The sequence below is a fragment of the Poecilia mexicana genome, unplaced genomic scaffold (genome assembly GCF_051168715.1).
Source record: "Poecilia mexicana isolate PSO_F unplaced genomic scaffold, ASM5116871v1 scaffold_5, whole genome shotgun sequence".
Lineage (NCBI taxonomy): Eukaryota > Metazoa > Chordata > Actinopteri > Cyprinodontiformes > Poeciliidae > Poecilia > Poecilia mexicana.
This window is the reverse complement of record NW_028263374.1, coordinates 1,633,838-1,658,858: the sequence shown is the minus strand read 5'-3', so window position 1 is coordinate 1,658,858 and position 25,021 is coordinate 1,633,838. Positions and strand designations below refer to the sequence as shown.

General features: G+C 39.3%; 2 protein-coding genes across 2 annotated transcripts; both read left to right on the top strand.

Annotated features, from left to right (window-relative positions):
* Positions 1–1,071: 1,071 nt before the first annotated feature.
* txnrd3 (thioredoxin reductase 3) lies at positions 1,072–16,960 on the top strand. Its single transcript, XM_014999066.2, has 16 exons — positions 1,072–1,439; positions 4,440–4,500; positions 5,981–6,090; positions 7,266–7,373; positions 7,545–7,617; positions 7,701–7,820; positions 7,911–8,053; positions 8,403–8,518; positions 9,702–9,927; positions 10,117–10,209; positions 10,577–10,653; positions 12,153–12,309; positions 12,459–12,566; positions 13,397–13,492; positions 13,571–13,705; positions 16,119–16,960. The coding sequence occupies exons 1-16, from the start codon at positions 1,323–1,325 to the stop codon at positions 16,185–16,187; spliced, it is 1,809 nt and encodes a 602-aa protein (XP_014854552.2). The 5' UTR covers positions 1,072–1,322; the 3' UTR covers positions 16,188–16,960.
* Positions 16,961–17,521: 561 nt separating this feature from the next.
* On the top strand, positions 17,522–19,717 carry LOC106925038 (uncharacterized). Its single transcript, XM_014999065.2, has 2 exons — positions 17,522–17,873; positions 18,195–19,717. The coding sequence occupies exons 1-2, from the start codon at positions 17,633–17,635 to the stop codon at positions 19,505–19,507; spliced, it is 1,554 nt and encodes a 517-aa protein (XP_014854551.1). The 5' UTR covers positions 17,522–17,632; the 3' UTR covers positions 19,508–19,717.
* Positions 19,718–25,021: the final 5,304 nt, after the last annotated feature.

Below are 25,021 nucleotides of genomic sequence, written 5' to 3'. Positions count from 1 at the left end.
GGAGCTGATGAGCTACAATATGGCCTCCTTCAGAATAACATATAAATTGAGGTAGTTTGGCATTTCGTCAACTCCGTCAGATCCCAGATAGCACACGACGTTAAATCAACGTTGAAATATAGTTAGAATCGTTGATTTTTGGTTGAAGTCGACAAATGATGGTGGATCAACCATCAAACAACCATCCAATCAAACCGTTGAAACTGTCATTGAATCAATGTTGTTTTGTCGTTGAAAACAACATTGTTGATAAGACTGAAATGTCTTATCAACATCAGATCAATGTTGAATCAATGTCAGCTGTTTTGCCATACCCCTTCCCCTCCTCTCCTCCTCATCAGAGCTCTGGGTGAGAGCATTTTATTAGTGATAACTCTTATGGCTCATTTTTGTAATAAGTTCAGTGTAATGAACTACCACTAATGTTTCTTCAAACCTCCACACAAACCTCCATCTAAATACATCAATACCAACAACACAGAATAAAATGAAGCCTTTACCCAGTTTCACATTATTGAAAGAAAGCTTGAAAGTCAATATTTTTTGGCTCTTGGCCAGAAATGAAGTAATTGTTACAGTATACAATTTTTGTTTTAGCGTGTTTTAACCAGCAGGTGGCGAAAGACTCCACTATTTCGAGGAGATCGTCGATTGAGACGAGTAGTACTAAAGTGCCATTAGCGTTGGTCATCTCTGGTGATGATGTCTTTCTTACCCTAAACAATATTAGTTAATAACAAAATAAAGTTTACAGCTTCGCTTTTTGCTTTTTTACGGTACTTTTATAAAGTTGGAATATTTTATCTTTATCTTCATATGGCTCTCCTAACTAGTAAGATTTTATATTTCTTTACGTAATTAAGTATATTTCCATGGTATTCTCACTTTAACGTATCAGTTGAGTAATTTGTTCCTACATGGGCGTGTGTTAATGGGCGACGCTGTGACGTATCTCATAGTACCTTCGTTTTGTATCACACAATTTGGTCCGTGGGCGGGGTTGTTCCAGTTCCCTACAGTTCACTATGAACCGCACGGTGAACATTGTAACACATAACAAGCGCTCCCATAGGACTTAGACAAGAAAATACTGGAGACTGTTGGCGCGGATGATAGACTACTACCTGCTTTCAGAGCAGTGACCAGAATTGAGGTCAGATTCACTGTCCTCCTGTGTCTGGTGTTTTATCGCCCCTTATAGACTTTAGGGGCGTTATTAGAACGGAGAAGTAACTGATGCAGATAGTTAGCATTTAGTTTATTGTTTTTGGAATCCGTCTACCGGAGCTTGCTTTGCGCAAGCAGACGGAAATAGCTGGAAAATGCCTCCCATCGAAAAAGACACCGGCAAAAATGAACTCAAAACTAAGATACAGAAGCTTATTGACTCTAACCAAGTGGTGGTCTTCAGCAAAAGCTACTGTCCGTACTGTATCCAGGTAAGTATTTTTAGCTTAACCTAATTGAGTAGACCTTGCTTATTAGCCCGGATCTGAAACTTCGATATTTCACCCGCGAACCGCACGGGATGGGCTCGGCCTAATTGCTGGAGCTTTGCGTCGATGCTGCCACTCTGCCTCTGTCTCTTTAAGACGCATTCCAAACTTAATATAGTTTATTTGCCTGTTCACATCTCTAAACGCAGTGGTTAATCTGAAACCGAGCAAATCTCGTATTCGCTTTGAGGAGTCTGTAAATGTGGCAAAACATTTGCTTGCATAATATCTCGCTCTTGGCGCCTGACTATTTCTTTCTTTCTTTGTTTTCTTTTTTTCTTTTTTTAATCTGAGGCTTAAGACAACCTGTTTTCAGTCAGTTTGTCTAGTATTGGAAGTCAACTGTCACGTATTTTTGTTGACATACCATAACGCACGTCACGCCTTTAGTTGCGTATTCTATACTCATATATATATATATATATATATATATATATATATATATATATAACACTTATTTTAGCATTTTGTCATTAATTAACAGTAATCTAAGTAAAGAAGAAATTCCTCCAGAAGAAGATTTTCCTGTAATTCTAGTTTTCTTTCGGATGTAGTAAGTTGTTTTTTATTTTCCTACAGTTCATGAACCATGATCAGTATTTTTATTTTATAAAGTTTCAGGGCTGACATTATTATCCTGATAGATTATATAAATAATATTTTGGCTACATTTTCAAACATAACAAAAAATTTGCTTTTGCACTGTAGCTAAAAACTTCAATGTATGTAATATAATGATACAACACACATAAGTCCATAAGTGTGAAGCAAAAAGAAACGAACATGATCATCAACAATTTTTACAAACAAGTCTTTAAAAGTGTGGCATTACTGCTGTTAAGACTTGAAGTGTTTTTGGCAACTCTACAGGACTAACAAATGTAAATTAAATGTAAAAAAATAAAAATCCTTTTATTTATCCCAAAGGGAAATGAAATGCAGTTGTAGCTTTAGATCATCAAAGTATATTCATCTTATTTAAATATTTTTGAATTGAATTTGAGTAGTTGTGGATGGCAACGCAGGGGTCAGGAAGGATCTTCAGTAGCAGTCATTGTTACAATGCATCTGTAGAAGCCTCTGACTAAAGACTGCTGTGACCGTGTGCCTGTGCAGACAGGATTTCCGGACTGGCGTGGTCTGGGTGACGTCATTGGTGCTGATCCGCCTCACTTGCTTATGCCGTTTCCTTTAGATAGCTGTCTGGCTGTATTGCGAGACTCTAAATCAGATTTAGGTCTTGGTCATTCTAACCCTTAAATATGCTGAGGCAATTAGTCAGATGAATCGCAATGAACAGATTTTTTTTTTTTTAAATGCTGGTCAGCTGATTTAGTAATTGATAAATTGTTAACCGGAGTACACAGACTGAAAAAAGGCAATTTACTGAAAGAACACACTCAGAGCTGTAACTAAGCCAAAACTGTACAAACATATCTACATTTTGCATTTAAAAATAATAATAAAACACTTGATAAAAAAAATGTTTTATCCTCAGTTGGCAAAGTTTTAGCTTCGCTTTTCATGTTGATGTTAGAAGTATCTTTTTTTTAGCTGCAGATTCATTCTTTATTTGAAGCAAAAATGGTTTTTTTCTTATATAAGAATAGATTTAATTTGCTTATTTGAAGTTTTTTAAATGCATTTTCTAATATTGTATGAAAACGGCTTGGATGAAAAATCAGCAGACTGACTTTTTAAAATCAGGTTGTCAGAATAATGTTTAGTTTCAGTGACGTTCCTGACCCGTTTGACAGATTCTCTGACAGCTTACCTGTCTCATTCTCTGATTAATTTACACACATGTGGGCTTCTTTTCCAAACTTCTTAGGTTTGTATTTGATTAAAAAAAATATCAATTTCCTTTCACTCCACTGTAAATGTAGTCAAATCATTGCGAAGCTCTGCTTACAGCTTTATGGGTGGAGTGTGTTGCTGTGTGTCAGATGTTGTGGTAAAACTCTGCTGACAAAAATGCTATTTTAGCCCACAAAATGCTGTGTTTGAATAAGACCAGTTGTCTGTAACGTTTCTGATCCAAAGAGCTGCTTTTGCCCTCAGTGCTGAAAACCTGATGGGGGGGGGAGGAGGAGGAACAACTTATTTTATTGTTTCTGTTTTTGTTCGGTGACCTCAAGTGCTTTGAAAGGTTCCATCAGGTAAAATTGATTATTATTAACTTATTTTTGAGGACATATCTAGAAGAAAAGAACAGATTTATTTCTGTTTACTTTTTAAAATAACGTAAAACGTAGGAGTTTTGTGGAAGCACTTTTCCATTTCACTGTAACTGGGAATATGAATCATGAAAAAATCTTAATCTGACCATATTGTCCAGTCATTTCAATAAAACGATTTCTATAGCTTCCATCTTTAGTACTGTTTAGTTTTTTGGACTTTTGGAGTTTCTGGAAATTTGAAAAAAAAAAAAAGTTTAATTTTTGCACAGCGCTACAGGTTGATAGGCCTGTCATAACAGATTTTAGTGTATAAATTGTCCCAGTTATTGCTATAAACAATAATGTTGTTTTGAGACCATTTTCAAAAATACTAATGCTAATGCAAGTTCACTCAATTTTGAAAAGTTCACTGCAACTGGAAGATATTTAAAATATCCGAAATAACCAAACAATAACAACCTAAAACAAAAATAAAAACTACATCCAACAGAAGCCATAAATAAAATGGATTATGAAGTAAGTCTCTGTAAACAGAATTGCCCTTCAGAAAATATAAATCAACAGAGTGGAAATCATCAAGCCAATTTTAATTCATCATTTGATTAATTGGTACTGTGAAAGGCTTACATGTCGGTACTGTTTGGTTCTGGTGCTATTTTGTCTGTTTCCATTGAAACCACTCCAATGGAAACAGATCCCTTTTGAATATTTTCGTCACTCATAAAATGTTTTTATTTCAAAGTGTAAATCTGTTTGTGTGCAGGTGAAGGACTTGTTCAAGGAACTGAAAATCGAGTTCAACGCGATGGAGCTGGACCTCATAGGTAAGACTCAATGTAGTTTTCCTCACTTTAAAACCTGATGCTGACCTTTGAACTGGAGAAGGGCCAATATTAATATCTGTATCAGTCCTGATATTGAAAAAAAGTACTGTTTGTTCTTTTTAAACAAAGACAGGGAGCAGTAAATACCTACCAGATCTACCAGAATCAATTCATTCTTAAAGCTGCAGCCTGTAGATTAGTAGATGGATGGCAGTTTTGTTCCACCACTCGCTGAGCTGTGATTGGCTCACACTCTCACTCAAATTAAAAACAACCAATCAGCAGCAGGAGGTGCTACAACATGGCCGCTGTGTTACATGGACAGTGAGCTGTCGCATGTCAAACAAGTTAATCATGATCTATACTGACTCCATGCACAGTGAGGCGTCTCTGGCTCAACATTGTTTCAACCTTTCCTGATTATGCTGAGTAGAGAGTTGGTTAATGGAGCTGCTTCCACTAACTAGATTACTCTGCTGGAAACAACCATTCAGCCATAACAACATGACTGATGTTCACATCCTTTACCAGAACTGTGTCAGCCCTGAACTCCAGCTGGCTTCCAGATGAAGAAACAGTTTTTTTGTATGAATGTTAGCGTTAGCTGTCAGATTGAGAGCACTGATGTGAGACGTTCAAGCTGGCAGATGAGCATTTCTGTTCCAATACTTTGTTCATCCAAGGCTGAACAACTGATGAACTTCCTCCAGCCGGGCCGGTTGTTTTCTTTAGGCATTGCTGCACCCAGAACTATTTCTTAACTCCCACATCTGTGTTGACATTTTGGTTATCAACTCTGAATAGTTGGACGTCTATGTATGCCTGTCCCAATAAGACAGCAATTGATTAATGGCACGATAAATTAAAACAAGCTCAACAATTTCCATTTGCATGATTTATTGTTTTTCTCTTTTTCTTCCAAAAACTGTCTGATAAAAGTCTTCAGTCTGGTGTTTTGGTCTCAACTAGACCTTGTTTTGAAGGACAGTTGTGTTTACAGAGACTTTATGATTCATATTATTGGTTGTTTTTATTTTTTTTAGAAATGTAAAACTTCTTCCAGTTTCAATGTTAGATGTTGATTAGAATTTAAAGTTAGTTGATCTTTGAGGATGTGTTCTTGAATTGCTATGCATTACAGTTATATTACTAGGAAATGGTCTCAGAACAATACTATCATTTGTCACTGCAACTTCTGAGACAATTTGTTATCCAGCAAAACTTATCTAGACCTCCATCTATATCCCTGCTCTTATTTTGAAGGAAGTAAAGACTGTTTAGCAGTTCTGTTTCCTCTTCTTTATTTTCTTTGTTTTTCAGTAACTTTATATCAAACAAGAAACGCACTGGAACAAAATAAAGAGTATCACTAGGTAGAGAAGAGCTTGTTGTTCTGCTGCTCTGTTTTGCATTTCATTGGCACATAATCCCAACAAACCTGCTGTCTGTCTCGCACTGACACCATGACCTTTTTGTCCAGAGAATGGATCCAACTACCAGGAGATGTTGCTGGAGATGACTGGGCAGAGGACAGTTCCTCAGGTCTTCGTCAACAAGACGCATGTCGGTGGTTGTGACAAAACCATGCAGGTGAGGGTCAAATGACTTCAGTACAGAGGATCTTATGGGGCGTTTGAACACATAACTTAAAGACAAGCCTGACATCCCTGCGGCTGTAGCAGGTGGTTTATTGCGAAGCTGCCTGAGAAAAAAAGACATCAGATCAGTTAGAGTCCAACTTCAGTCAACTGTCTGAATTCATGGTTTACACAGACTTTATAAAATAACTGATTGGATGACCAGGAACCAAATAGTTGGAACATTTCCAAATGAATCAGAGGATTTACCTGAAACTAGGACTGGACAATATGACTGAAAAACTTATCATGATGAAAGCATTTCATACCAGTCGATATTGATGATTGTCAATAATTATCGATTATACCAAATACCAAATTATTTCAGTATTTCAGATTTAAATATCTGAAATACTGCCAAACCGGTGATTTGATTTGTCCCATTACATCCAGCTTTCACTCCACATTGTTTTTCCCCCCCGCCCCCATTTTTAAGCAGTTATGAGATACAATTGCGAAATCTGTGGCTGTTGCGCAAGTTACTCAACAGATTGTTGCTAGGTAACCAAAGAGTGAGTTAGTTGATGCCACAAGCCTTGTTTAGTTTGCTGTGAGATGTTGACTGGGTAAAATATTTCCTCTACCAACATCTCCCAGAATGCTGTGCAGTTCTGGATTGGAGTTTAGTGAATATTCTATCAGATGTATGATCTATTGACATTGATTGCATGTCTAACGTATGTACATTGCTGTTGATTGGTTAATAAGCAAACTTTTGAAATGTTGCAAAGAAGATGTTGGTTTGGTGCAATTCCACCAGGTTACACAGTGTGATTCATCAGATGTTAGCATTACACATACTTCTACTTCCTGTATTAGACAGAAAGTAGATACTCTGAAGTTGTGTACAGTCCTCGACCTTCCTCCTAATTGATTTGTTTTGCTTTTATCTACTGCAGCAAAACAAATTGTACCTAAAATTGGAAATTGAAGAGGACAGGCAAAACCTATAAATGATCTTTGTTTCTCACTTCCATTGTGTGAAATCTGACTTTTTTCATTTTTGTAACAAAGTGGAATATAAACAAATGGTTGACTGTTGTAGTTGTTCCATCCCAGTGTAGTGTGATCCTCTGGTTTTCATTTGACCAGTGCATTGTGGGAACTTTGTGTTCATGTTTGCATCAGGCTCACAAAGATGGCAGCCTACAGCAGCTCCTCAGCGGGGTAAAGGAAGCATACGATTATGACCTGATAGTCATCGGAGGCGGATCCGGAGGCCTGGCCTGCTCCAAGGTGATCTAGTAGATTCTGCCATTCTGCTCTGGTTGCTAGGCTACTGTTGTAGCAATAAAATGCCAGCAATCTCTTGAGCCATGTGACTTCTAGTGCACTGTAAAGTCTGATTTAGAAGAGGATTGAAATATGCAACTCAATGACAATAACATTGTGGTCTACTGCTAACAGGAAGCGGCCATGTTGGGGAAGAAGGTGATGGTGTTGGACTACGTTGTTCCCACACCAACAGGAATCACATGGGGTGAGACGCTTTGACATAAACCCAACTAGTGAATTTTCTTGTGGGCAGCCATTGTTAATCTGAACACCTGTTGTTTTCGTCAGGTCTCGGTGGAACCTGTGTGAACGTCGGCTGCATCCCCAAGAAGCTGATGCACCAGACAGCCCTGCTGGCTACGGCCATCCAGGACGCACGAAAGTTCGGTTGGGAGTTTGACGAGTCGGGTGAGGCTGCCGACCGCTGACATCCCAACAACCCAAATGGTCTCTGAAGGAGGAACCTGGCTTTAACGGCGTCTGTTTGTCTGTCTGCAGTGAAACACAATTGGGACACCATGAAGACTGCAGTCAACAACTACATCGGCTCTCTGAACTGGGGCTACAGGGTGGCGCTGAGGGACAAGAACGTCGACTACGTCAACGCCTATGCAGAGTTTATCGAACCACACAAAATCAAGGTGAACAGTGGATCATTGCTGAGCATCATGACCTCTTTTAATTTTAGGCCACAGCAGTCACAAAAAACATAATGTCTTGGAGGGGATATTTGATAAACTAAGTAGTCAGTAATTGAGGACATGAAGTAATGGAACCAAGGAACCTCCTGCACAGATATTCAGCCCAGCTTACTCCGGCACCCCTAAATAGAGTCCACTACTTTGAACTTGAGTTAACCAAAGTCATCATTAAGACCAAGGAACACAACAGACATGACAAACACACATACAGAAAACAATGTTTTACATCTTGTATGTGATCAGAGCTCTGTGGTGTAAACATTTTAAATTATCATCTTTGTTCTGTCAGGCAACAAACAAACGAGGGAAGGAGACATTTTACACAGCAGCCAGGTTTGTGTTGGCTACAGGGGAAAGGCCACGTTACCTGGGAGTCCCTGGAGACAAAGAGTACTGCATCACCAGGTGAGCACACACACACACACACACACACTCTGTTAAGAGCCTTGGAGGTTTGGGGGGCGACGGGTGTGCTCTGCCCACCTGTCAGTCCCCTGTAAATACAAACCCTTTATTATTATTAAAGGTGGACTCTGTCTGTGTCTGGTTGGTTCACTCATAGCTCTGGAGGCTGTTGTCTCTGGATGCTGCCTGCCTGTTTTTCTTTTCCCAGTTTGAAATAGTTTATACAACTCCAGTCATTCTGGGTTTTTTTTGTGTTTTTTTTTGTTTTGTTTTGTTTTTTTTATAGTAGGATCCTGTGCCGCTAATTTCAGTTTAAAATCATTGGCTCAGCTCCAGTTTTTTGCTCTGTTTTAATAATGCGGGTCAGTGGACCGACATCCTGCTGCTTTATGAACTCAACATATAAATCCCATTTTTGCAGTGAAGTTTTTAAGCATTGTTTGGCCTTCTAATATCTCTAGTTGTTCATGAATCTTATATAAAATGGTTTGCATATCTCTAGTCATGGTTTGCTTTATTAATGCAGGTGGATTAATAAAATAAAAAAAAACTAACATCAGTTAGCTGGTATTAGTTATGTATTACCAACAAAAAAGGAGATTCAGCATTTATTGGATAAAATGTTTTAAATTACTTAGTAAATGGTGATTGCCTATTTTTTTAAGTGTTGATGTTAAGATGGCTGCTGGTGTTAACTTGGAGTTTGAATTCAGCTTTTAGAATATTCCCAGAGCTGGAAACTGCTACGTCATTTTCATTGGCACTTATAAAGCAAGTTACTTGACATTAATTATGAAAGCCAGATTTGTGGATCATAAAACTTATCGCTCTGCAGAGTTCATTGAACATCCTAAAAATGCGGGGGGGAGTTATATACAGTGTAAAATTACTGTAAAACTACTTCGAGCTCAAAATGAGAAAGCTAGTGATGCGCCGATCCACTTTATTTCAATTTCAGTTTTGATACCAATACCAATATCTGAGGTTTAAAATGTGAGGTTTAACATCGGCCGTTGCAGGAAAACGCAGCTTAAAGCACAAATTGTCCTTGATTTGTTTCAATATCTGGACCGATACAGATATTGTCAAATATTACAGATACAATACAGAATTAACAGACTGCTAAATGGGATTTAATGGTTACCCGAGTTGTGGTTTGTCTCGTTTTTGCTCCGTTCACCAGTGACGACCTGTTCTCGCTGTCCTACTGCCCGGGGAAGACGCTGGTGATCGGAGCGTCCTACGTGGCTCTGGAGTGCGGCGGCTTCCTAGCCGGCTTGGGCCTCGACGTCACTGTCATGGTGCGTTCCATCCTGCTGAGGGGCTTCGACCAGGACATGGCCAACCGCGCCGGAGCACACATGGAGACACACGGAGTCAAATTCATCCGCAAATTTGTGCCGACAAAGGTGTGTGTATGGGCGTGTGTGTGTTGTTCTTGCCATCTCCCATAAAACGTGTCACTCTTGTATTTTACGTAATGGAAGTTGCAAATTATCTCCACTGTTGCAGCCTTTGCACTGTGCATAACTTCTAATTGAGCCCTGTTTGATCTTTTTTTTTTAAGCCATAGATAAACATTTGTCTGTGTGTATCAGATCGAGCAGCTGGAGGAAGGCAGCCCCGGCAGGCTGAAGGTAACGGCCAAGTCCACAGAGACGGACGAGACAATGGAGGATGAGTACAACACGGTGTGTAGATCTCTGATCAGCTGATCAAACATTCTTCACCTTATCAGTCTGTGTTTGGAATCTGAACCACTTCCTCCTATATCTCTTTTTTTTGTTTTGCTCCCCCCAACCCTTGATGAAATCCAAACTATTTTTTTCCATTTTGTTTAAGTTGTCCTTACATTTATTTTGTGACCAAATAGGTTAAAGTTTGACAAAAAGTCATTGTAGTGGGTCTAGTTTTAGCAGTCTTGCAGCTTCTAAGGGGAAGGAAGTGATTTATTATCAATTTTTTTATTTTTTTGGTCTCCATTTAAATTCTATGCAAATAATTGAGCAACCCCAGAGGACTTCCTGTAACTAACCAGGCCCTCTGTCTGTCCCTCAGGTGTTGATTGCAGTGGGTCGGAACGCATGCACAGATAAGATCGGCCTGGACAAGGCAGGGGTCAAAGTGAACCCAAAGTAAGACTCCTTTGCTGCGCCGCCTCTCTCTGCGCTGTCCCTTTAAGACTGGACGTACAGTCACAGTGATTCAGCACTTCTGGCTCTGCTGGGGGAACTGAAGGGTGCTGGGGGGAGGGGGCCAGGTTGAGGGGGTTGTTATGGAGATATGAAAGGTGACTGGTTGGTAAAATGATAACATCAGCATGTGGTTACCAACAGGAAGTGAACTGCTGAAGTTTCATGATCAAAACTGTCCTTTTCTTGGTTTTTGCTCAGCTTTTCTCTCATGACTTAATGCTGAAACAGATGTGAACGGTCTTTGACTGGACCCCAGGATCTGTTTAGTGAATAACTTGGCAGCTGAGCCTGAAGCTGTTCTCAGTCATATGAACGGTCTTATGATCATAGTAATATACAGTCTGAGCTGCTCTGTGTTTCAATGAGCATGTGAAATATTAACACTCTCTTCATGAAATCTACTACAGTGTGTGTTCAGGCTGACCTTGGACCCAGTTTTTTATCTTTGCTGTGTCATGGTATGCCGTCCTTCAGTGTATAGTGAACCATGAGGGTAGAAAGCTAAAGCTGATTTGCTTCTGCATTACTGGCTCATAATCAGAATGAAAGCATGTCTGATGCAAATGAGACATTTTACTGAAAATGTTTTGAGATGGAAGGTTTTAGATTCAACACAAAGTATTGAACCTAAAACCATTCAATACTTTTGCTTTCTTTTGCAAAAGAAAGCAAAAGCTTTACTTTTGCTTTCTTTGTTTCTTTTTTATTTGAGTAAATATAAATACCACAAATGTCAACTTTACTTAAAATCAGACCTTGGAATGTCCAGAGCTGCATTTTATTGACTTATAAAACTAATCAAAACTAAATGCAGCAAAAGGTTTTTAAAGAAATAGTGACCAAATTCTGTTCTTGTTGCTAAGAATAGACAAGAAAAGTAAAAAAAAAAAAACAAAAAGACAAAATGTGGCCCTTGATCAGTTTGAACTTGATGGATTTTGGCCCATGCACCAAAACGTTTAGACATCTCTGCATCCAGTGTACCTCTGTGGGTTTACTGTCACTGACCTTCCAGCAGGTCAGTGACAGTGATGAGATACAAAATATTGCGACAAAGTTGCTAAGTTGGCAACTATAGGGTGACTATTGTTGACCTTGCACGTGTAGTCAGGACCTGGTGGTGTTTCATTGATCAATGTGACTAAAGTTAAACTCTGAGTTTCTCTACATCTTGCTAGGACAATAGTCCTTAAATCCTAGAAATGTTCTTCAGGTGATAGAAGGCTGATTTTATGTGTCTGAAGGTTCAGTGAAGAAGCTTTATTGTTTGTATTATTCTTGTTTTAATGTGTCTAATTTGAAGTACCTGCTAAATGTTAACACTCATTGATGATGAATGGTGACTTGAACTTGACTTCTGCTTTTGTTGTATTTAGATTAGTTTTAATCTTGCCGTTTCTTCCTTCCCTCCTTGTTAACCCGCTGAACTATTTTCCCAGAAATGGAAAGATTCCAGTGAACGACGAGGAACAGACCAACGTGCCCCACGTCTACGCCATCGGAGACATTCTGGAGGGAAAGTGGGAGCTGACACCCGTCGCCATCCAAGCTGGAAAGTTACTGGCACGCCGTCTCTATGGCGGATCCAATGTCAAGGTACAGCCTGATCTCCAGTCCCTTTAATGCCAACTGCACAGTCTCTAAGGCGGTGCAGGGCCCCCTGATAAGTGTGTGTGTGTGTGTGTGTGTGTGTGTGTGTGTGTGTGTGTGTGTGTGTGTCCGTCCGTCTGTGCGTCTGTGCGCAGTGTGACTACATCAACGTTCCCACCACGGTTTTCACCCCGCTGGAGTACGGCGCCTGTGGCCTGTCAGAGGAGAGAGCCACCGAGCTGTACGGCCCGGACAACATCGAGGTGAATAATTCATCAGAGGTTCAGCTGACTGGGATCCTGTCCACTTTGTCTCTTTGTCAAATAAAGAGTTCAAATAAAATATTTCTGGTGATAATCAGGCTTGTTTCTTTTAAGTAAGTCTGATCTAACCAGTTTGTCTCAAGACCTTTAGTCTCGCACTCATTCATTGTTGTAAGCAGGAAATTTAGCAGCTTTAGATGGATTTTTAAAGTATTTTTGGAATGTATTAAAGGTGCTCTATGCAACTTTTATTTATTAATTTTTTAAAAGCATATATACATATTTGTTACAACTGTCACCATGTCGTGACAGTTTAAGATGGGTAATCTGTGAAAAGATGGATCTTCTCCACCTCCTGCCTGAGCTGCTGTTGGTGTCTGAATAAACGCACCAAAAGCAACCAATCACAGGGAGGAAGAGCGTCTTAGCGCTGTCAATCATTCTCATGTACTTGCAGGAAGACCATTTATTTGCTGTCATTGGTGGCCATGCTAACTAGGCTATGCTAGCTGTAGCGTAACAGAGCAGGCGGTGGATGAGCAGCACCACAAGTAGGGGTGACTGACAGCATTAAGACCTGCCTCCTGGCTTTGATTGTTTACAGATGGCAGTGGGGAGAAGGCAGAGAAGATTTTTTTTTTTTGATCATCTGTCTCAACATACTGTCACTACATAGTGACTGTTTCATCAAACGTAAAATATATATATATATATATATATATATATATATAATACACATACATGCATACTGCAGCTTTAAGGGCATTTTAATAAAAATGTTTTATTTAATGTCTTCACATACGTGTCTGACCTTGTTTTTTGTGTAATAGGTGTACCACAGTCTGTTCTGGCCTCTGGAGTTCACTGTGCCGGGCCGCGACAACAACCAATGCTATGCCAAGATCATCTGCAACAAACTGGACAGCGTACGGTTTCAGCAGATTTATCTGCCTCTCTCCACTGTTCTGTCCTATCAGTTTATTGTTTTCATTGTCGCCTTTCAGGACCGAGTCGTCGGGTTCCACTACCTGGGGCCAAACGCCGGGGAGGTGACGCAGGGCTTCGGTGCCGCCATGAAATGTGGCGCGACCAAGGAGCAGTTTGACGCCACCATCGGCATCCACCCGACCTGCGCTGAGGTAGGAGCAGCACACCAACCTTTTTTATTCTGATTAAAATGTCGCTACAAATTGAGTCCTGAAGCGTAAAAAAAGGGATATTTTACTTCCTGTGTGAAGGCACCATCCTCATGCTTCTGTTATCGTCTCCTAGACGATCTCTAGGAGATCAAGAAGATGTTGAGTTTAATTATGGATCAGTTTTATTGTTGTGATGGATAGGGTGAATTAGCTTAATAATGGAGTAGCATTACACATTCATTATGTTAATGTGTAACAGGGCTAATTGCTGCACATTAGGTTATTCTGTTTCCTTGCTGAGGTTTTTTGAAGGGCAATTTTGCTTAGAGACTTCATAATCCATTTTATTTATGATTTAAGTTATAAATGGTTTTTCAGTTGTATTTATTTATTTTGTTTTATTTATTTAAAATATTTTCTGGCTCCAGTGCTTATGTTTTTTTGCTTTTCTTTTTTTTTTTTTTTTTTTTTACAAATTTTACATTTATTGGTGTTTGAGAGGGCAAACTTGGATTATGCCATTATCAATATATCACTTGAAAATTGTCTCAAAAAATCTTATAGACTATTACAATAATTACTGGAGCAATAGATCATTTAGGACAGCCATCCAGTTGCCCTCAGTGTTTGAGTCAAATGTTTAAAGTTGACAGAAATTTTTAAAAATATGACTTGGTAATCATGTGTTTGAAGTAGGGATGTGCCGATCAGGTTTTTTCCTGCCGATACCGATACCGATCACCCATGAGGGCCGATACACCGATACCGATCACATAATTATTATTTATTTATTTTTTATCATAAACACTACTGGTTACATTATGTGGAAAAAGGAACCATGAATTCACCTTAATTTAGACAAAAACTTGTTTTTAATAACTTTTTCCAAGAAGAAAACTAAACAAAACAGGCTTTGTGCAAATTGTACTGGTATTGATAATACTATCTTTAACAGACTGAAAACATATGAAAGCTCTGAGGAGGCTAAATAATGCAAAGAGCCAAAATAAAACCTCTCAACATTGCCAGAAAGTTCAAGTATAAAACCTAACATTCAAAGGCAAAAACATGATCCATTACAATAAACAATCCTGAGTTACTGAATGAAAACTTCCTGATAGCATGGCGGCTAGCTGATTACTGCTAGCTCTGAGTGTCTGTTTCTGACTGAGCGGAGTAATTATGCAGATCAGGGAGGAGATCGATTAATTTTTTAGAGATTATCTGTCTCATGTTAGGACAGCGAACGTTTTAATATGTAGGTAAAATGTATTTTTTTAAGTTAGATGCTGCAGCTTTAAGCAGAGGTTCGGTGTGAGAGTCACTACCAGGTGGAGCAGAAGCGAAGCTCCGTCTGTCAAATATTACTACCTGTAGCGTAGCAGCGGTTCAACAGCGAGAGCAGAACCAGCGTCTTACATCGCAGCTCGAAGACTTAAATAATTTTGCGGGTTATTTGTTTAGCTTTCTGACCGTCATGCTAATCCGGGTGAGTGTTTGTAGCTGTGCGCTGCTTTACCTGCTATCTGATCCTCCGTATGTCTTTTTTACTGCAGTGAGCCTCGATGTAGCCAAACTCCGTCAAATATGGCATTGCTTTTATGTCGCATTAGCTTCGTTGTGTTGATGCATTTTTGACGTGCTTCAATTTTCCCCACAACACGCAAACTTCCCCATTCACTCAGTGCGTTATAGTTCCACATCGCTTAGGATTTGTTGCTCCGCATTTGCGCAGAGTGAAGGAAAGAGACCAGCTGCACAGGCAGGCTGCGAAATGAGAAGCAGGTGATCGGTATCGGTAAAAGAGACAATGATCGCCGATAACCGATCATGCACTTTTTCACGAAAATCGGCCCGATTATGATCGGTGACCGATCGATCGGCACACCTCTAGTTTGAAGACTTTAACAATACCTAAACACCAACTATGAAGTTGAAGACTACATTTAATTAATTAATGCAATTAAAATAAGTCTTAAGTCACAGATAAAGGATCAAAAGATGTTGCAAAAATTGTCACTTCATTTGCTGACAAGTCACAAATAAAGTCTGAAGTTGTTGGTGTAGAGACAGGAAGTGGTCAGAGGTCTGGTGAATTTAAAACAAACAGAAAGAAAAACCAAAAAAAGGACACCTGACCTCATTCTCTCTATGTTTTGACATCCTGACCATACTGATGCTGTACTTCAAACCGTTTCACCAGAGAAATTATAATAAGCAACACTTAGCCTGGGGCCATGGGGTCCCCCAAGTACACTGAGTGGAAACCCTAGTCCTGTTGACTGCTACATTAAAGATTAATTTATTTTGAGTCTTTTTACAAATCTCTACCTGGAGTGCCAATAATTCTGCCTGCTTCTCCAGGCCTTTTACCAAGCAACATTTCCATAACGATTGCCTCTTCCCCCTGCAGGTCTTTACCACCTTGGAGGTGTCAAAGAGGTCGGGTGGAGACATCACCCAGTCTGGTTGCTGAGGTTAAACCCCGCCTGTTTAGCAGGCTGTGCTCATATTGGACTCTATCCTGTCCTGCTGGTTCCCAGCCAGAGGTCACAGGGTCGAAGATGCTTGTTTAGACATCATACACAGCACTAAGGGTCTGATATGAAGGTAGCCTGCTGAACGGCGGGGTCACTCGTCTGGCCTCCATCGGTCTGTCCACTTCTCAGAGGAGCTCCAGCATACATGCCTACGGAAACATATGTGTGTTTGGAGTTTTTATGACGTTCTGGCCCGTAACCTAGCATACTCAGGTGGGCGAGGATCGATGTCCTTCTGCAGAGGATCCCGACGGTGGCGCCAGTCCTTCGTCCAAACCCTCCCAACTGTTCTCCACTTGCAAGCAGAGGGTGCACAGACTGAAAACTGCTTACCGCGTGGCTTTAGTGCGTGTGAACATCGTCATGATTCCACATGCTTTCTCTTCAATTCAACATCAGTCTGAAGTGTATGCTTGTTCAACATGACCGTTTTAAGTTTAGGAAACTTCTAAGAGAACATAATCTCCTTCTGAGCCTGCAAGCTTCGAGATCTGCTTTTACTATTTTCAGTCTGAACAGTTGTGTTGGCGTGAGTTGTATCCACAATTAATTTATCTTGTGTGTTCTGCCTCTTCATCGTGTATATAAAGGTACATTTAGTCTTCAGTCACTGTGGGACATTAATCATCTGTATACATGACAAGTTTGTTGGTGTCAAACTCCTCTAGACCACTGTTTTTCTTCCACACTTAATAAAAGATTCATTCACATTTAACATGTGGTAACATGTTTTTCCGAGTCGTCTTTGAACACACCTTGAGGGAGTTTACTACTACTAATGCAAGAGTGACCCCACTGTTATGTTTTGAAAAATACAAATAATGCTTACTTATGGGAAGACGGACCATAGTATTTAACATTTTTCTATAAGTAAACATGTTTTAAATGCTCTAGTATTTGATGTTCTATAATTAATACCATGGTCACAATATCTGAGTTATATTTCCATAATAATCATAACAGTGGTCAAATAGGAGTGTTTATTTGACCGTATTTCTTTCCATTTGTTTGTTCCCCTCCCCCACAGTATACGTTCACAACATACGGTGGTCAGGTCACAGAATATGGTTTAACACCTGTGGCTCACCGGGAGACGTGCTGCTGAGCTGCACAGTTTGTGCCAGAAAAAAAGGGGGGAAAACCTTTCCATTTTTTCAAAATAAATCGTGTAAGTTCAGTAATGCTGTTCCATACATATGTTAGCTAAATTATGCTAAGCTTGTTAGCAAGATTGCCAATGTTGACGTCACTGGTAGGCATAGCCTGCGGCGCAGTGGTTGATGGGATATGAGCGCCATCTTGAAGGGCAACAAATAATCATATCCGTCGAAAACAAAACTTTCTCGCAGATTCTTTAAAAATTTAAGTAGGTTAGAATTACTTAGCAATGGTTCGAACCTGTTGTGTTGTTGGATGTAACGTCCGGTCACACGACCGGAGTGGTAAAAAGATAGAAAACGGACTTTCGTTTCATTGTTTTCCTGCCTGGAAACAACGGGAGGGAGAACATGTTTCTGAGCTAACGAAACGAAGACGAATGGCCTGGATATCAGCGGTGAAACGTCCTGATATAAACTTCTCCAGCATTCCAAGATACATACAAGTTTGTTCCAAACATTTCCATTCTGGTGAGTGTCTAAATTCGCTTTGTTGGTGTTGTGCCACACGTTTTTGCCACGACTTTGTTCGGATGTACTCACGTTTAGTTCATGCTTAGGTCACAGATGGTAAACACGACCTGGTTTATGCATATTTTTTGTATGTAACGTGTGTTGTATTCTAATGTGGTTTTATGAATACCGTACAGCACTGTGGTGCAGTTAATAGCTGTTTTTAAAGTGCTTTATCAATGAAATTAACATTAGATGAAATAAACTGCTTGCATTGTTCTAGTGTTGCCAGTTTCACATTAGTAACGCTGATCTGTGTTCTCATATGTCCTCTTCAAGGCAAACCTTCATATGAAATGGATGAGCAGAATCCAGACTGGGTTCCAACTCTGCTGATGAGTCCCCCCTCAAATATGTCGACATCAGACCGACGTTCTCGTCGAAAGAGGCGCCGCAGCGGTGCAGCTGAAGACCATATAGCGACGGACATGTCGGATCGACAGCTGGAGGAGCAGGTTCCAGAGACTCCATCAGAAACCCCAGAAGAGCCAAATAATAAACACACAACAGTACAAACTATAAAAGAGGAACTCAGTGAGGCTGTAGGTCGGGAAGACGAACATGAACCAGCATCAAAAAGGCAACCAACCAAATGTCAGTTGTGTGAAGAGAGGATGGCAGAAGTAAACCGTCTGTTACAGGAGAACAGGGAGCTCAGGTCCGAGCTCAACAAAAGACTGCTGGCCGAAAATTTTTTTAAGGATGACACAAAAAAGGTCACATATTATACAGGACTTCCTTGCTTTGCTGTCTTGTTGTCGTTGTTTAACACTGTTATGCCTTTTCTCCCAGCATCAAAAAAACTTTCACAATTTCAAATGGTTGTACTTACACTGATACGTCTTAGACTTGATCTACCTGTTCAGCATCTCTGCCATCTTTTTAATGTGTCACACAAAACTCTGTCTGATACCTTTGCTGACACCCTAGATGTATTGTACACACGCCTTAAGCCAGCGGTGAACTGGCCTGAGAGGCATTGCTTACAAGCCGACATGCCACCTCAGTTTTTGAAAACATTTGGAAAGCGTGTGGCAATTATTGTCGACTGTTTTGAAATAGGCACAGAAAAGCCCTCAAATTTAAAAGCACGCGCGCAGTCCTTCTCTCAGCACAAAGGTAGACACACAATGAAATACCTGATTGGGATCACACCGCATGGTTCAATTTCTTTTATTTCTAACGGATGGGGCGGGCGAGCATCAGACAAGCACATAGCAGAAAACTGTGGCATTCTCTCCAATTTATTACCTGGGGACATTGTGTTAGCTGGCAGAGGATTTGATGTTAAAGACAGTGTAGGAATGATGTGCGCTGAGGTCAAAATGCCCTCATTCACTAAAGGGAGAGGTCAGCTCGACGCTAAAGATGTCGAAGACACACAAGCTGTAGCTCACCTCAGAATCCATGTGGAAAGAGTGATCAGTTGCATGACAAACAAATACAAAATGTTGCACAGAACTGTGCCAATAACTTTGCTGCTCACATGTGAGGGAGAAGAGACGACACTTCTTGATAAGATTGTGTATGTGTGCTGCAGTTTGGTGAACATGATTGTAAAGTCTAACGCAAAAGAAACCTCCACATGTTGACATGTAAAACACAGACTGGAAAAAAAAAGTTTGCTGCACTCATTGTTTTGAACTTTTTGTAGCAGCTGCTTGTACTGTTTTATGCAAAAATGTGCATTGTAAGAAATGGATTTGCACAAATTGTTTTGTGTTGAAATGTTTGTACAGTTGAATACTAACATGGACTTGACTGATTTCTCTCATTTAATAAATGTTCATGTGGTGAACATTCCTAAGACGTTTTATTCAAACACCAAGTAACAGTTTAATATTTCAGGTAACAAGCATACATGTAATGAAATAGATCCTATTTTTAAATTAGCACTTCGTGGAATTAAAGTAAACAATTATATAGTCAGACATTTCACAGTAAATATTAATATAAGTAAACTGAAATGGAGTCCATCTTTAAACATTTGATGTGATTAAATATTTCAAAGTAAATATTAAAGGTGATAAAACGTGATAAAGATTCCAAATGTACATTTGATGTATGTTAAATAAATACATCAAATGTATATATGTACATACATAAAACAAATGTACATATAGTGTATTTTTGATGTACATCATGTTAAATACATCAAATACATTTGATGTATTTAACATATTTCAGGTCAGAAGTAAACAGGTAATGAAGCAGATCCTATTTTAAAGTAAACATTTTATGTAATTAAACATTCCAGCTAACAAACATTGTCTGATGTAATACATTTTATAGAAAACTTGCTTCACAACAGTAAGTGCAAACATAAGTCTATGCATTATTTACATGCTGTTAGATTATTCTGTGTCCCTTGAAGCTGGAGTACAGTCCAGAGCTCTGATAAATATCTACCTACAAACTCTGGAAGGTAAATATTTTGAAAGAAGTTTTGCACTTTTTGTAGTCGTGGTTCCCAGGATTCCTGTGAAAAGACACGGACGACCAGGTCACGGCGGTTTGATGTTACAGAAAAATCTCAGTTTGCACCTGTTTATAGTGCAGATGATGTTTCTTCAGGTGAAGTTTGTTGCCAGACAGCTGGATGGAAAAGTTTTTGTCGTTTGCATCCACAGCTGCTCTTTGTGACTACTAGCTGTAATTTTAATGTAGACGTTTTGCACATCACCCTCATGATTCACACCACAAACACTATTACTACACATCGTATTACCACCCAAATGTCAAATTTCCATAACGTTTTGTGAGTAATACCAGTTTAGACGACACATGTAAACACATATTTCATCTACACTTTCACTCACCTGTGGAGATGTAATGGCCTTGTTTGGCTGTTATGTGTCCAAAAGTATTTATCAATAAAACAAACCAATCAAAGACAAAATGACCAAGTCTGGACACCAACTGATGCCAGAAACCAAAGGCCAAACAGTTCTGTTTTACTCAACGTGTTGTTCTGTCAGTACCAGCCTGGATGAGACGTGGAGGAACGAATGAGTGAATCCAAACACTGCACGTCACAACTTTTTTTAATTCAAAAAGTTGTTTTGAATATAAAAAACATGAAAATCATACATTTAAATTTATGATTTTAATCATTCCTGATTATCTGCTGCACTGCCAATGTTTGACAGCTTCTTTACTGGAGAAAAACAGATGTTAAATTTGTTTTATGCACGTTAACGATTCATACATCTCCAAACAAAGATCACTTCTGGGGAAAAAAACAGATCACAATCTTATTTTTCTCTGCTCAAGAATGTAAACACCTTGTTCAGAGGAAACCTGTAATAAGAAGAACAATCAGAAGATGGTCACAGGAAGCTGAGGGTCGTTTTGAGGCCACGGACTGGGATGTACTGTGCCAGCCACATGGAGATGACATCAATGAAATGACCGTGTGGTCAACACCATACGAAAGTTTGGTGTTGACCAAACTTTCGTATGGTCAACATTATCTCCATCAAAACAGTGAAACGCTTCCTTGGCTGACAGAACTACTAAACAAGGAAAACAGCATTCAGGGAAAGAGACAATTGAGAAAACAGAAGCAACTTAAAGTCAAGATTATGGACAATAAGGAAATAGAACAGAAAGATGCTAGAGAGCAGGAACCATGTCAGAGGGTTTCATCATCAAACCACTGCTAAAAAAGAATAATCTGGACAAATCAGTGTTGCAGAATTACAGGCCGACATCCAACCTCCCACTCATCAGCAAAATGATTGAAAAAGCTGTTTAAACAATGAAATAGCTTCTAACTATAACCAACTGCTTTGACGTCTTCCAGTCTGATTTCTCACCCTACACTAAAGTCCCTACACTGGCTCCCTGTAGCTCAGAGAATAAACTATTAGTTTATAAATCATTGAACAGCTTAGCACCACAATACATTAAAGATCTCCTGTTGTCGTAGCAACCTTCCAGATTCCTCAGGTTCTGGTTCTGGTTCTGCTCTGCATCCCCAGAACCAGAACCAAATGAGGAGAAGCAGCATTCAGCTTCTATGCACCACAGATTTGGAATAAACTTCCAGAAAACTGAAAAACAGTTGAAACACTGAGTCCCTTAAATGTAGATTAAAAACCCACCTATTTAGAGTTGCTATTGAAACATAATCGATTAAAAATGTAATGATGGCACTTGATTAAATGTAAATGTTTTGATTGTTGATTCTATTTTGCAAAACTTTGTGTTTTTATGATGTAAAGAACTTTGAAATGTCTTGTTGCTGAAATGTGCTATACAAATAAAATTTGATTGATTGATTGATTGATTGATTGATTGATTGATTGATTGATTGATTGATTGATTGATTGATTGATTGATTGATTGATTGATTGATTGATTGATTGATTGATTGATTGATATGTTGTTAATATTAGTGGGCAAATTACTTAACAGTACGAACCCTATTATTATTAATCAGGTGTGGTCAAACACACCTGAACCAAATAACTTAATTACTTCATCTGTATGCAGTGAGGGCAATTAACAAGGGGCAATTCAGACAGGTGAACCATCGTCACCTAATATGGAGCTTTTATGGGGAGAAGTCGGAGAACCCGAACAGAACCCGCAAATGTTTATGTTTTATTGTTTGAATATTTTGATTGATTCTTCTGACATTTATTTGCATATTTAATTTGTTTTGTGCTTGTCTGGTTCATTGATCAGGTGAATGTTATATGTGATATGAAGTTATTTTAGGTGTGGGTGTGTGGAGAGAAAATAATTGCAAATGGTTCAGCAAAATGGTTTTTGCACATGTCTTTAGATAAGACTAAGGACATGTTGATGGTGACGTTTCTCCAGATTTCCTGTTTGTTTCGGAACAACCCTGAATGGAGCCAGTTGTGCACTTTGCTGATAAGCAGGGATTTTAGAAAAAGGCTTATTGAGACTCAGCTTCTTGGGAATATCTCAGATCACCTGGAGAAAACTTGAAAAAGTTTTTTGTGTATTTGTGAGTGTGCTTGTCTGCACGCGCGTGTGTGTGTGTGTGTGTGTGTGTGTGTGTGTGAGCTAGGTCTTATTGTCTGCCAATGAACTAATTGTGGGTGGTTTTAGGTAAGGCAAACAGCATGTTGTAGAGGGACACATTCCACCATCTCCCCCTGTGGTTGGACTGCTGTGGCTCAGTTCTGTCACACGTCTCATCTGCACTACATCCATGTTCCGCAGTGACTTCTGTCTCGTCCACTTGGTGGTCAGGTGAGGAACTGAGGTCCATGGAAACTTCCACCATGTCGTCTCCTTTCAAACTCTCTGAATCTGTCTCTGATTGTGCTTGGATGGATTCTGCTTTATTGTCGGTCCATTGGTCATCAGGATGTGGGTCGCCATGGCTGAAGGAGACCTCTGTGTCCTCCACTGAGTGGACAGGTGACGTGGAAATAACATCCAGCATTTGTTCAGGCTGGCCTGTCTCACGTTCATCGGTCTTTGGTGGACAGGCTGACTTTCCAACTTTGTCCTCCGTGCTTTTAAGATTCTGCAGTTCCTTTCTAAGTCTTAGATTTTCCAGCGATAGAGAGGCGTTTTCTTCCTCCTTAGCCAGAACAGCGGACTGAATGTCACCGTGTTTGTCCTTGAACCTTTTAGCTTTCCTCAGCTCAAGCTTGAGCTTCTCGTGTTCTGCTTGAAGTTTGCTGTTCATCTCACTTATATCCCTCCAATGACTCTTGATAGTTTTTAGTTTGTCAGTCCAGTATTTTTCAGCCTTAAGCTGTTTTTGGAGCTGGCTGATTTTAATTTGGAGGTTTTGGGTGTAGCTAGTCATAAAATTGGTTTCTTTTTCCCAAAGTTTGTCCTCTAGCCCTTCGAGCTGTTTCTTCAAAACCTCGATGTTCATTTCTAAGCTTCTGTTGTACCGTTCCGTTTCTTCACACTCCTTTTCCACCTGGTTTTGTATTGAAATCTGTTTTTGGACCTTCTGAATCTGCATTTCCAACCTGGTGTTTTCTTGTGTCAGCATTTCTTTCTCATCTTTTGCTGCCTGGTAGTTTTCTTTCAGTTTATTGGGATCCTTTAGTTTCAAAATTAACTCCTCAAGTACTGTTTCAAAAGCTTCGTTGCTTTGGATTATTTTCTCAAGTTCTTTCTGTTTCCTCTGGTGTTTATCCTTCAGGGTAGCTTGAGCTTCCAATTGTTCCTGCAACTCAGTAAAATCCTGTCTTAAATATTCATTTATCGCACCATAAATTAATACCTGGCTTTTGAGGTACATGTAATCTTCTTCGAGACATTCCATGTCTCCTATTTTCCTCTGCATTTGTCTCGTTTGCTCGGTCAAATCCTCCTTCTCCTCCAACATATCGGTCGCCTCCAAAAGCAGAGACAGGACTTTGCCAAAAATGCTCTCGTTATCTTTCTCCTGCTTGAAGGAAGGCTGTGGAGTCTTTTCAGGATGAAACATTTTCTGATGGCTTTCAGCGATTCTTGTTTCACCAAAACTGAGTATGCAAAAGTTCAAAAACTTTGTAAGATCTCTGTCGGAAACAACGCAGTGTGATTCTGGAAAGAATTCCACACAAGATCAAAGGACTCAGTGACATAATCAGTGACATCGTCAATAACATCAAAACTTTTTTGTAGTCATGCATGAGTTCCAAACTAGTCTTTATGGCTAACTCTGGCATATTACATGTTTTGCATTGTCCCTTTTGAAATAAGTGAACAACCTATGGATAATTAATAACAATAATACATTTCAATAAGTTAGGATAATGTGTGTTATGAATTAAATTCCTTATTAATCTTATTTTTGCTTAAGTTTTTATGTTTTCCTTTTTCTTGAAGACCTAAGAATCGAAATTTAAAGATGAACAAATCCTACAATTTATGAATGAGTGAATAGGAAACATTTATTATATCATTCTAATAACTTCTCAGCTTCCATATCACATACCTCCTACCTGTACTTTAAAACAATTATTACTTTAGTCATTTCTTCCATTATGTTATGCAATCTCAGAAGTACAGAAGTACAAACAGATACTTTGTAATAATTCAACTCTTTTTCTAAATAAGAAAAATGATCATTTTCTTGGTTAAATGAAATAACATCATATTCCTTAATGTGTAGTTTG

What these genes read in the sequence shown, in the direction of transcription:
- LOC106925038 (XM_014999065.2), top strand. Translation starts at nt 17,633, where the DNA reads ATGGTTCGAACCTGTTGTGTTGTTGGATGTAACGTCCGGTCACACGAC. An exon ending in TTCCAAACATTTCCATTCTG is followed by an intron (nt 17,874 to 18,194) that starts GTGAGTGTCTAA and finishes GTCCTCTTCAAG; the next exon opens with GCAAACCTTCATATGAAATG.